This window comes from Corvus brachyrhynchos, unplaced genomic scaffold (assembly GCF_000691975.1).
Source record: "Corvus brachyrhynchos isolate BGI_N302 unplaced genomic scaffold, ASM69197v1 scaffold80, whole genome shotgun sequence".
In the NCBI taxonomy this organism is placed as follows: domain Eukaryota; kingdom Metazoa; phylum Chordata; class Aves; order Passeriformes; family Corvidae; genus Corvus; species Corvus brachyrhynchos.
The window spans coordinates 4,914,784-4,926,580 of record NW_008236769.1 but is presented as its reverse complement, the minus strand read 5'-3'; the positions used below and the strand labels follow the sequence as shown (position 1 = coordinate 4,926,580).

The 11,797-nt window shown below is 37.2% G+C and overlaps 2 protein-coding genes across 18 annotated transcripts in view; both read right to left on the bottom strand.

The window, feature by feature from the left end:
- Positions 1-4,134: 4,134 nt before the first annotated feature.
- On the bottom strand, positions 4,135-4,722 carry FGFBP2 (fibroblast growth factor binding protein 2). The gene has a single exon (XM_008645036.2). It carries the CDS (start codon positions 4,720-4,722, stop codon positions 4,135-4,137), a length of 588 nt encoding a protein of 195 aa, XP_008643258.1.
- Positions 4,723-5,816: 1,094 nt separating this feature from the next.
- Positions 5,817-11,797, bottom strand: part of PROM1 (prominin 1) — a 65,081-nt gene continuing 59,100 nt past the window's right edge. For 13 of the 17 annotated variants that reach the window (XM_017727583.1, XM_017727585.1, XM_017727588.1 and 10 more), the window contains 3 exons: positions 10,968-11,036; positions 8,816-8,856; positions 5,817-8,620 (listed from right to left, as the gene is read on the bottom strand). In XM_017727583.1, the coding sequence (XP_017583072.1) occupies positions 8,838-8,856; positions 10,968-11,036 (88 nt within the window). In that variant the 3' untranslated portion in view covers positions 5,817-8,620; positions 8,816-8,837. Of the gene's footprint in view, positions 8,621-8,815; positions 8,857-10,967; positions 11,702-11,797 lie in introns of all 17 variants that reach the window. The other 4 variants (XM_017727595.1, XM_008645034.2, XM_008645035.2 and 1 more) reach the window with 2 other exon arrangements.

The following is an 11,797-nucleotide window of genomic DNA, read 5'->3' as shown; positions in this document are numbered from 1 at the left end:
GGAATGGCAATGGGTAACTTTGGGAAATTTTAGCTTTTCCTTTGTCCTTTTATTTTTGTGGGAGACCTCTATCCCTAAAATCCATGAAATACTAACCATGACATCTGCTGAAAAATCAAGAATGAAAAATGTAATGCTGCAAACAACACAATGACCAGAGAACACACCTAAACAATTCTCTCGGAAAACACTAGAGTGCACTACTGTGTAGCTGTAGTCAATTCAGACTATGTTGCTTTAAACTTTGTCCAGTTGATCTTGAAAAGCTCCACAGATGGAGATTCCAGAGCTGCTCCGAGGAACCCACTCCTGTGTTTATCCTCCTTAATGTTCTCCCTTTCACTTAGTCAGAACCTCACCTCTATCAGTTTTTGGCCAGGATCTCTTCTCCTATCCCATACATCAGTGAAGAGCCTGGCTCTGTATTCTCTATGGCTTTCTCATATAGATTGAGGGTCAACTATTAGGTTCCCTCCCCAAGTCTTCTCCAGGCTGAACAAAACCCATTCCCTTGGCCTTTTCTCACAGGAGGGTGCTCCAGTCCTGACCATCTCGATAGCTCTCCATTAGACTCACTCTAGTCTTTTTTGGATCTTAACTATGTGTGTCAAATTCACAGGTTCTCCAAATGCTTCATTTTGCTTTTCTTGGAGGCTTCCCTTATCAAAATAGCAAATACTTGTGATGCTTCTATGGCAACCTAAACATGAGGATTCTGAGGCAGGCGGACACCTCACACTGCACTGAATTGTCAGCAGAAGTAGCAGGCCTGGGTATCAATGGTCTCACCTGCAGGAATCCAGACAAACTTTTTTGTCTGCTGTTCCTCTGTCAGGAAAATAAAGACAAATTCCACCTCCACTTGGATGGACTTCCTGAGGTACTTACATATACAGGACTAATTAGTTTACCTCAAAGGAACTAACAGCAGGTCTCATTCATTCATGAGGTACCTCAAGATTTCACTAAACCCACCACAAACACTTCTCAATTCATCCTTTCATTAATGAATAGCACTTTCATACTCAGAAGGAAACGGAACTGTCACTACTGTAAATTTCTGATGCTAAACACAATTAAATGGTAATGTAGACAATACAGTCATGGTGCTCTTACACTGAAGTGGGGTATTTCAGTTAACATCCAATTTTTAAATATTTTGAAAGTGACCATTATATTTAACTGACTTGCTCAGGGTGCATAGCATTGCCTAATGAAATGCAATCCATGGCATGCATCACCTTGGTCCCAAAATCTTCACCTCTTTCTAAAATGTGGTGCTTAACTATGATCCGGAGTATGTTACAAAAAGCATTTCATTAAAGGGGGGCCATTGGTGCAAGACTTTGATTTCTGCTTTCAACGGTGAAACTTCAGGGGGTCCTTCCAGGCAGCACAGTACAGGGAGCCCTTTGCAGCACAGCTCTACTCTACTGAAATGAGATACAAGCTCCCTGGGAAACAGCGTGCTAGCATGTGTGACATCTGTCCTCTGCTGAGCAGAATTAGTGATTGCCACGAATTTTAGACTGTATCAAGAATTCTACAAAGCATCACACAACTCTGCCACCTCCTGAGCTGACTGCATACACATAGAAAAGGCCATAAAGGCATAAAGGGGAAAATGTTCTTCTGGGGAACTGATGAAACCTCCTTTTTTCTCCTGCTAGCAGTATGGTGGGCAACCGATTCTCCCAGACTTCTGCCAGTGCAAGGCATTATCTCATTTTTGAGGTCATTACTGCTGTAGTGGATACTACTGCAAAACACTCACTCTGCAGAGTGGATTTTGCATCGTTTGTAACAGGAGTTTTAAAATATTTAAAAGCACACCTCAAGAAAACCCACAACCTCCCCTGAACATTGCAAACAGTTCCCTAATATCACTTGGATGCATTGTGCATGTTTGCAAATCAGACAATTATATTAATTTCTATGACAGTATTAGGTGAGTAGGTGTACTACTACATTTTTTATTCACAGCACAAGAGCCTGGTAATAGCAATTGAGATCACAAATGAAAACTAACCACATTGGATTCATGGCAGAGAAAAATACAGCTTACACATTTTATTAGCATTCAAATTACATTTCTGCCTTGTACATACGATCTTCTGCACTGATCCTGCATTCGTGACTTGCTATTCTTTTCCATATCTTACTATTCTTTTCCATATCTTTCAAGAGGTTTGAAGAAAATTATTTCAAGTTTTTTGGTACAAGGCACAAAGTTTAATGACTGGACAGTCATGATCTGGAATTGTGTAGTGAGAATTACAAATCTGTGAGTAAAGATGGAGAAGTACTTCAGTGAACAATATCTTGCAGAAACTTTGCAAGGCAAACACAGAGCACTATTAAATTCTACAGCATGAAGTTTTTCCAGTTACATCCCTGCTGCAAAGCTCACTTGGGAACAAAAGAGATCATTGTTAAATAATAATCTGAACACAATTGTGTTGTAATCTGACAACAGGCCATTAGGTCTTGTTTTGTGTTTTGAGGAGATTTAGGCAAGTGCCCAAGTTGCCAAGGGAGTTACTTTTCCGAATATCTACTGAAACCAAACATTAATAGTGCCACTAACAGGTCCAGTGATACCGAAATCTGCAGCTGCAACACTGGAGAACACTTTTGATTTGCTATGTTCTGAAATGTATTACTACATTACTCTCTTATTTCTACATTTTTTTTTCCTGCTGGCTGAAACTCATTATTGTAATATAAACCTCGTAACATTGAAAATATTAATATTCATGAAAACTTGTTCACAGTGGGAAAGCAATGACTCAGACCTGTAACTTCTCTTACACATTCTACCAACAATCTCTTAAGAAACAAGTGACAACAAATACTGTGACTTTATACAAACAGCACCAGCTAAAATTTCAAGAAAGCACACCAAGTACCTTTACAAAAACCTTATTTTTATTGTTTGCACTAACTGTATCATCATTAACAGCTTTCAACTCTAACAAACTGAAGCAAGTCAGTACACACAAATACCTATGCAAGGTCAAGCAGCTCCTTGGTTACATAAATGCCTTGGTGTGTAACAAGCCTAGGGGCAGTTAGTTCATACTAACACTTTAAGCACAGTCACTCCAGTTTCAAGCATTTTTCAGTGCTGTTAAAATGTTTCATTTTTTCTTTAAAAAGGAAACAGCAAAAAGATTTATAGAAATTACTCATTTTTAAACCAAAATTCTTATTTCTAAATTATTAAAATGCAGCAAGGACCATTCTTCAGCAGTAGTAACTTTGCTCTGCAAAACAAAAACAAAAAAATGAAAACAAAACAAGAGAAAACAATCAGTCACTTTGCTGTACTAGGCATAAATTATCCTTAGCAGCCTAAACGTTTGCCAGCTCATACTGTATATATTCCAATTTCTTTCAAGTTTGCCAGGTTCACTCACCAGCTCCTGGCTTTCTCTCTGAGTTGGAATGGAAGGGGTATAAAACTTATCACTTCTGCAATAAAGGGCTTTGCTTTTTTAAATGCTGGCTGAAAACCTGAGACTTATCAGACAAGTGCCTGAATGTGATCTCCTATCACCTCTACAGTAACAGACTCACAAACCAAGACAGTCCACTTGGGTTTACTCATTTCTGCAAGGGGTTTATGAACTAATTTTTTAAATTAAAATATTTAATTATTAACTAGCAGTTTTGATGGATAAGCTTTGTTTTCTCAGTTTTGGAATGTAGTTTGTTCCAACTGATACATTTGGCTGGATCTGATGCATTTGTTATTTATCTTACTTCCCTGTTGTAAATCCAGAAGTCAGCACAAGAGGGAAGCAGTGACAGAAGGCAAAAAATCAGCCCAATTCCAACAGTTAGAACTGAAATACTGTAAGATTAACAACAGATTAGGCAAACATCTCAGTACATACTGAAGACTTCACAGGAGGCTGTAAGGGAGTCCTGAACCAATACAGATCACTGGAAATTTAAGCTGCCTAGCCCCTCAAAAGCCACAAAACAGGCTTTGTAATGTTAGATTTTAGCAAGTGAGGTTAGCACCTCCCCGTCCACATCCCTGAGAGGTGCCCAAAATCAAAGCACAATAGAATTACTCTTAGGTATATTCTACTGTGCTTCCAGATTACTTTTACCTGAAGCAAATCCTTAACCCCTAAAGATGCCAATGAGGTAGGAGCAGACACCATGCAGGGATTCCCAGCAATGCTCCCGTGCCAGTTTCATTGCTTCTGTTTCATTTTCAGACCCTTGACCATGTTGGGTTGGGTCAGAGTTTTGCCCCGCTTCTCTCACAGGAATGGAAGCTTTCTGGACTGGTTTTTCCTGGTTTGCTAGATCTTCTAGCTCCACACCAGCAGCTATTTGCCTCATGAGAGCCTCTGGGGGAGCCTTTTGGCACATGGTGGTCTTCAATGCTTCCATGGATTCACAAGCATGTGGGATCTTTCTGAGTTCCGCGGCAATCTGATTCCAGTAGATCTTTGGATTATTTCTGAAAGCACGACAGACTGATGGCTTGCCAGTGAACTCACACCAGTAGGACATGCCTTGGCTTTTGCATTCAATTCTAAGTTTCATCTCATCATCACCACTCATGGTCATTGTGCAAACATCTTTGCTTTTAGTCCGAAATTTGATTTCTTCACCATTGCTTCTTTTCTTTGGCTTCAGCTTCTGTCCCAATCCTCCTACACCACAGATCACAACCAGGAAAAGGAGAGCAAAGCTCTTCATGCTGAGAGGAGCAGACCGAGATCCTTGAACAACACAATCCAAGGAAGTGAAAGCAGTAAGTAAATGGCTGCTCACAATTTAAACTCTTGGTGCACAAAGAAGCCTCTTCCCAGCAAAATACAGAATATAAGGGTTGGGCCTTTTTATAGAAATAATAAATCACACTTCAGTAGGCAAGTACTCATAATTTATAGCCTGAGGGAGTGTCAAATAACCTTGGGAGTGTGAACTCCTAAGAAGGTAACAAGACAAGTCTTGTAAATGCAGTTAAATACAGAACGACAGTTGTATAACTGAGAAGCACATTCCTATCCAGGATGAACATGTCATATTTGATTTTTAACAGATATTTTCCATTCTCCAGCTGCTTTATAGCTATCTTCATGCTAGAGCTTGTAAGACCATATCAAAGTAAAAAAAGACCATATCAAAGTAAAAAAAAGATTTCTGTGGATTTTCACAGTAAGGATGCAACTTTAGCACTTCTTTTGTCTGCACATGACATGCAGTGGGGATGCATGGAAGGATCAACTGCATGTTCTTTGAGCCATGGAAGCAATACGTAAGCAAGAAAAGAAATAAAGCTTGAACAAAATAAGGTATTACAAGCCTAAACATTCACCAAACATTTGGAAATTTTATCATCATTTTTCACACCACAGGTCACTCAGCCAACAGAGCAAGACATCAGAACTGACTTACACAGGTCTCAGCAGCAAGGAACAGACCACAGAGCATGTCAGACAGATTATTTGTGCTTCATTGGTTTGGTTTTTTTTTATAGATATTTTCCTCTTTATAACAAGTGAGCTGTAAAACTGCCATAAAACAAAGGCAGGAGAACAGAAATATTGTAGTGCAGAATCCTGTCCTAGCAGTTTCTGCTGCAGTGACTAAAAACAGAGCTAAGGAAAAATCCCGATAACTCCCTTGGCATTCGGAAGGTCATGAGGAAAAATCCCTGCTGTGGCAATCCACAGTACTTTTCTGGCTATTAAGACCCCCACTAGGCACTTCTTCCAAAGACACGTATGCTACAGCCAGCCTGACCTGACTAGTTCCTGGAAAGGGCTATTGGATTGTTTAGTTGTGCTTCAGTAACTGTGGGGTGCTAGAAACCCTGGGTTTAAGACTGGCCTACATAATGGAACAGAACAGCATTTTGTGTATTTAGTCACTCACTAGGTAGTGCTAAACAAAATACCAAGGCAAAAACATTCCTTTAACACAGATGGCAAAGCAGAACACCACCACCACCAAAAGCTTCTTTAATAGAAGAGGGACAAGAGCCCCTTGTTGCTGCGGCAGCCCAGATAACCTGAAAGCTGCCTGCGTGAAGATGTAGCCACCTGAACAGCCATTCCACGTATCCTCAACCTTGTTCTTCCACTCAATGTGCCACCAAGTTCCCATGAGTAAATACCATTTGACAGAGAGAACAACCTTGTTTTCATTCCTTCTCTACAACTATTTTAATAACATTTCTAGCAGAGACCTTATGTCTAGCTTCTTTCCATTAGTTCCTCCTGTCTCTTTCAAGGCACAGTGGTGTGGCTCCAGCCAAGTCTTAGGACAACAATGGCATAAGCCTACTTAAGACTTAAAATTCTCTCTTCTGTTGTTTTCTGGGGAGTCTTCTCACCCTTCAGCCAGCCAGCCAGAATAACCTTGTTCCCCACCTCACACTTAATTTCAAGGATTTCAAATCCCTACTGCAAGCACTCAAATACCCCCTAATATTTGACAAATGTATTACACTTTGTTATGCACAACAGTACTGAGAATTTAGAAACTAAAGACATCTGTCTCTCTAGTTGTAATAACTGCTGGAGTCCCAAACAATTTAAAAATTCATTTATACCAGTTTCAGATCTCTTGTTCTCAAAGTTTTTCAAGTCCAATCATGAAAACAAATAAACTACAAGGATAAGGAGAAATATCAAAGCTTGGACTCAAATACATTTATGTGTTACAGCTATTAGGTTACCACCAAGTGTTTGTCTCACTCCCATCTAACATTTCAGTCTTGTCTGCCTGTGCTTCAGATTAAACAGTTTGTGGTCTCTCGTATCAGTAGAAAACAACTGTCCTTTTACAAGGTAAGCTAGGATGCCAGCAGTGAACTCTGGGAGGGAAGTACCAGCAAATGTCTAATTCTGCTGTCAGTGCTATACAGAAACAGGTTACAGGATATTCTGCACAGCTCATTAGCTTGAATACTACCATCTTTGCTTAATTCACATCCTTGGAGGAAGCTGGAAGCTCCCTCACCCGGAGTCGAAGTTCTTTCAGTCCTTCCTGCTCCACAAGTAAAAGTCAAATATAGCAAAAAATTTTAATCGGGGTAAAGAAATTCACTCTCGTAAGATTTTAACTCAGTGCAACTCTTCTGAGAGATGTCTGTGCAACAAAACAAGGGAGAACCAAACATAAAGTAGTTAAGCAAGTTCTTTTTTATTTAAATGAACTGGGAACATTTTCTCAAATTAAAAATAGAAACTTTTAAAAATCTGCAGTTCTGAACATTACATATACACATATGCTACATACTGTCAATTAGAAATGTTTCCATTTATGACATAAAAATGAAAAATTTAAGGTTATTCTGGATTAAAGACTGGTGTCACCTTTCAGCATTTCTTTAAAATTGTATTAATGACTTACAGGATTATCCCTACTTCAAGACAATGAACCCTGTTTGAAACAAAGTTAACAATGCTGATAGATGAAGAGATACTATTTCAGATCAATATATTAACTACTTCACTTGCTGGAAAGTTTTACACTGGTAACATAGTTTTGGCCTTGTTGATAAATTCTGTTACGAACTAATTCAGCAATTCAACCATCTGCCTAAATTCAAGGAAATAACTCTAATAGTACAAATGTTAACTCCAATTGCTAAACAGATTTGAATTCCAATATTGTAAATCACAGTTTAATATTATTTAGCAAAAATACTATCACAGCCTCCAAAAGAGCCACAGTGATACTATTAAGGACATTACAGAAGTGGGTGTGAAAGAAGAAAAGGAAGACAGAGGATGTAAAGCATTCTAAAAATCGCCAACACAGGACATCCCTCATGCTCTTTATGGATACTACTGAACTCTAGAAAGCTTAGCTTTTTCACTATATTAAGCATCCCGCACATTCCCGACCCTCCCACCCAAAGTTTAAAAACAAACTTCTCCAAAAAGTCCCTTTCAGATCTATACAGCAAAACCCACTAAGTATTAAATAATTAGGGGGGGAAAAAAAAAAAGAGAAGGGAGAAAACGAAACTGCAACTGAGCTTCTCAGACACACAAAGAGACACCGTGGACCCCATTACAATTCAAATTTAGCCCAATGTAGTCATTCAAGAGCACCAAATAGCAACACTGATCATGCTGGTAAATTCATTTGTGAAGAGTATTATACAATATTAAAATCTTAACTAAACACTTAGAAGTTTTAAGAAAAATGTATATACAAAAGTCTCTGTATACAAAATGTATTTTTATGTAAACGTGTATGTACTGTATTTAACACAAATCAACAATTTAAGATAAGACCTTGAACAATTGTCAGAGAATTTCTAGGCAAAGGCTGTTAATCTAATTAATTTATATACTGTGATGTAAGGTAGAAAGCCCAGTGTAAAAAAGTAAAAAAACAAACAAAAAAAATTAATTCAAGCCTTGAACAGTGGTTGGTATTCGAGAGGCAGTGCCCTGATCACAAAATATTCTGTACAGTAGTTTATGGCATAACATTCAATAGTACATCTGGGATTTACAGTACAGCTGACATAAAACAAGTGGCTCAGGATTTGTCAGATGAATGGAAATGCCAATACGCTTGGAAGAATAATGATGTACTCCCACAGATGAGTCTTGAGCCTCATTTATATAGCCTGGAAATAATAACAAAAACGAATCAGGAAAAAATTTATAAAGACTGAATTTTAATTTTCATACAAACATCAATATGACTGAATAACTTTTTATTTTCAGACCTTACAGCACACTCATGTTGCAGAAATCAGAGAAGCCTTCCTAAAACAGTAAAGTAGTAATAGATCTAGAATTGACTTAAGGTTATTACTTACCCCTTAACATTTCCAGTATGTGTTACCACTGTTCCACAGAGCTACACAAGAAAAAAAAAAACCAAACAAATCTGTCATATTCTTTTGCCCACAAACGGAACAGAAATACTGTGTCTAACTTAGGTGAGACAAGCTCAGTTGGCCCAAGATAGTCTCAATTTTTTACTCATTTAATCAAGAGTTTTACAAACAAGAGGAAAGAGATTCATCGTTTTCTCCACCAACCTTTCAGGTTATCTTTGCTTCATGATCGAAATAAATACCTGGACTGCCCTCTTTTATGAATTTAATCCAGCCTCGTATTTTGCTCTCATTGGATTTGAGGTTATTTGTGTCTTTGACATGTGTACAAAAACACCTGTGTGAGACACATATACCTCATACAGCTCTCACTTGTACTTACATATCTTAGTGTTATAAAAATATTTGCATTTCTTTTCAGCAAAATTATCCAGTGGATTTTGAAGGATAAAAAAACCCCAAATCCAACCCTGTGGGATTCTTTAAACCTGCAAAAGCATAGGTGTACAGAGATCTAATCAAAGTCGTATCTCTCAAAGTATCTCCAAAAATAATTTGTAGGAAATGAGAAAAATAAAGGATAGCATAAAAGCAAAGAGTATGCTGAAATGAAAATTAAAATTAAGATTTTATTCATATGGGAATGCCATACTGAGAAATTGAAAGCATGTATGCCACAATTATCAGTTTTTCAAATTACCTCAGCACATCAGAAGACAGCATTGCTTCACACTGAATCTTTAAATTTATCATGGAAGCCCATTTTGAGTAACTTCAAATTTAGGAAAAATAAATCAGGACTGAACAAGTGGATCTTTGTGTAAAAGATTATTTTATGCTAGTAATTTTTAGGTTGCTCAGCAATGCTGAATTAAACTATTTATCAATGATTGAAATATCACAAGAAAACATGCTATGAACGTCAAGAATATTAACAGTCATATTAAAGATTCAAAGATCAGAAAAGGACTTCTAAGGCCTGGAAAATTATTAGTTTTCTCTTTTGTAAAATATTGAATGTCCTTAAAACTGACAGTCCTTAGATATGCCAGTGGAGAGCACTTTGGACTTAAACTCCTTGTCAGTTAATGTGGGGAGTAAGCACCCTTAAGTAAGTTGCAGAACAGACCGCAACAACTGTGATCATAAATACCACTAAAAACATTGTTATGTAAAGACTTCCTTCAGAAGGAGATATGGAATGAAGATTGGGTCAGTAAATAGTTATTGTAAAATACAGTTCTAAATCATAATAACCATCATCATTATCATAATCATCATCATCAGATGTAACCACGAACTCTGGCAAGACCCAAACTTTGAGCTCTCTGTAGTTACCTGTTATTTAAAGCATAGTGGTATCTTCTCTACACATACTCAACCTATACATTCAGTCATGAAGTTGCAAGGCACAGTGAGCTACAAATTTCAATCACAAATTTAATCCTTCCTTAAGCAACTTTCAAATTTTGCAAACCCAAATAATGAGGTTGTGTGACATAGAATATTAGCCCCTTGGAAACTGAGTCTTACAACTAGCTAATGTTTTACAGCACAGAAGCTGTAGAGGCAGAAAAGAACCACAATGTCCTCCTTTTTTTAAACATAACTTGAGCTTCTTCCTTTGTGATGGCACATCCTAGTCCTACTCATGCACAAACACCCATTTTCTATGTTCATGCTTTCTGCATACCTGGATCACCTGCCTTTTGCAAAGGAGATCTCTTCTCACCATTTAAAAAATAAAACTACTCAGGAGTACAAATGCATTCCCATCCTATCACTTTCATCTGCTATCAGAGCATTTTAATAGGTTTGTCACTTTAGGACCACCCACTGTGCTGACTAAATACCTGATTCATGGATTTTGAGATCAAATTTAAGCAATTGCTTTGCTAAGTTGCAGGAAATTGTTTCCCCACTGTAACAGGAAATTACTACTATATCTGCTGTTATGTAAAGAGTATTTGAAAAATATACATCATACAGCATTTGCTACAGTGAATAATCATGCAAAAAACCAAACAGAATTAAGAGATTCACTTTAAAGCATGAAGAAAATTGAACATGTGATTGAAAGAGAAGCTGAAGTAAGGACACATGAAGGCATGCAGTTTCAGACTTCGTTTACCTTGTAAAAACAGGATTGTGTATACCATATAAATGCTCTTTATGATAACCATTATTACCATTTTCCGTACTGTAATAAAATAAATACACCAAGAAAGACCATGTTAACTATAAGATGTACTATGCACAATATGGCTTCTGACATGTACATGGATGACGTATTATATGCAAAGATAAACTGTGTCTGTACAACAGAATATAACTTTTCCTTTGTAACATTCAAGAGTTATGGTATAACTATAATTTTACATTTTATAGTATTTTTATATTCTCCAAAAATCAATCAATTATTTTTCTATTCTTGTTGAGTTGGAAACTCTAATATAATCTATCACATCTGATGAAACAGAACGTGTTACCTCTTTTGAGGTAACAAGTTACATTAAAAATATAAACCCTCCCACATTAATAAAATAATTTTAATAAATATTAGCAAAAATGTCTTACGTTTTCATGGGTATATTTTCGAAACTAAAAAACACAGAAAAGCAGGAGTAATTAACTAGACACTAATAAGTGAGTAATTTCAGCTGTACATGCCTGTTTCCGCTCTACTGATTTTGTGAACATGCAATGAAAAACAACCACTGTGAAATGTGAGAAATGCAGTGCACAGGCTAACTGAACAATGAGCAAAACAAGGAGTAGAAAAGAAAACAGTAAAAAAAAACTGATAGGAAAATACGTAAGAATAGTTATCATAAAGTAAAATGCCAAGTCCCTGAGACAGAGGAACTGCAATTGAAAAAGGAAAGACTGGTTAGGAATAACTAAGACAGCAAGAAAGCAAATAATTAATTCATGGAGATTACAAATCAGGCACAATTCACC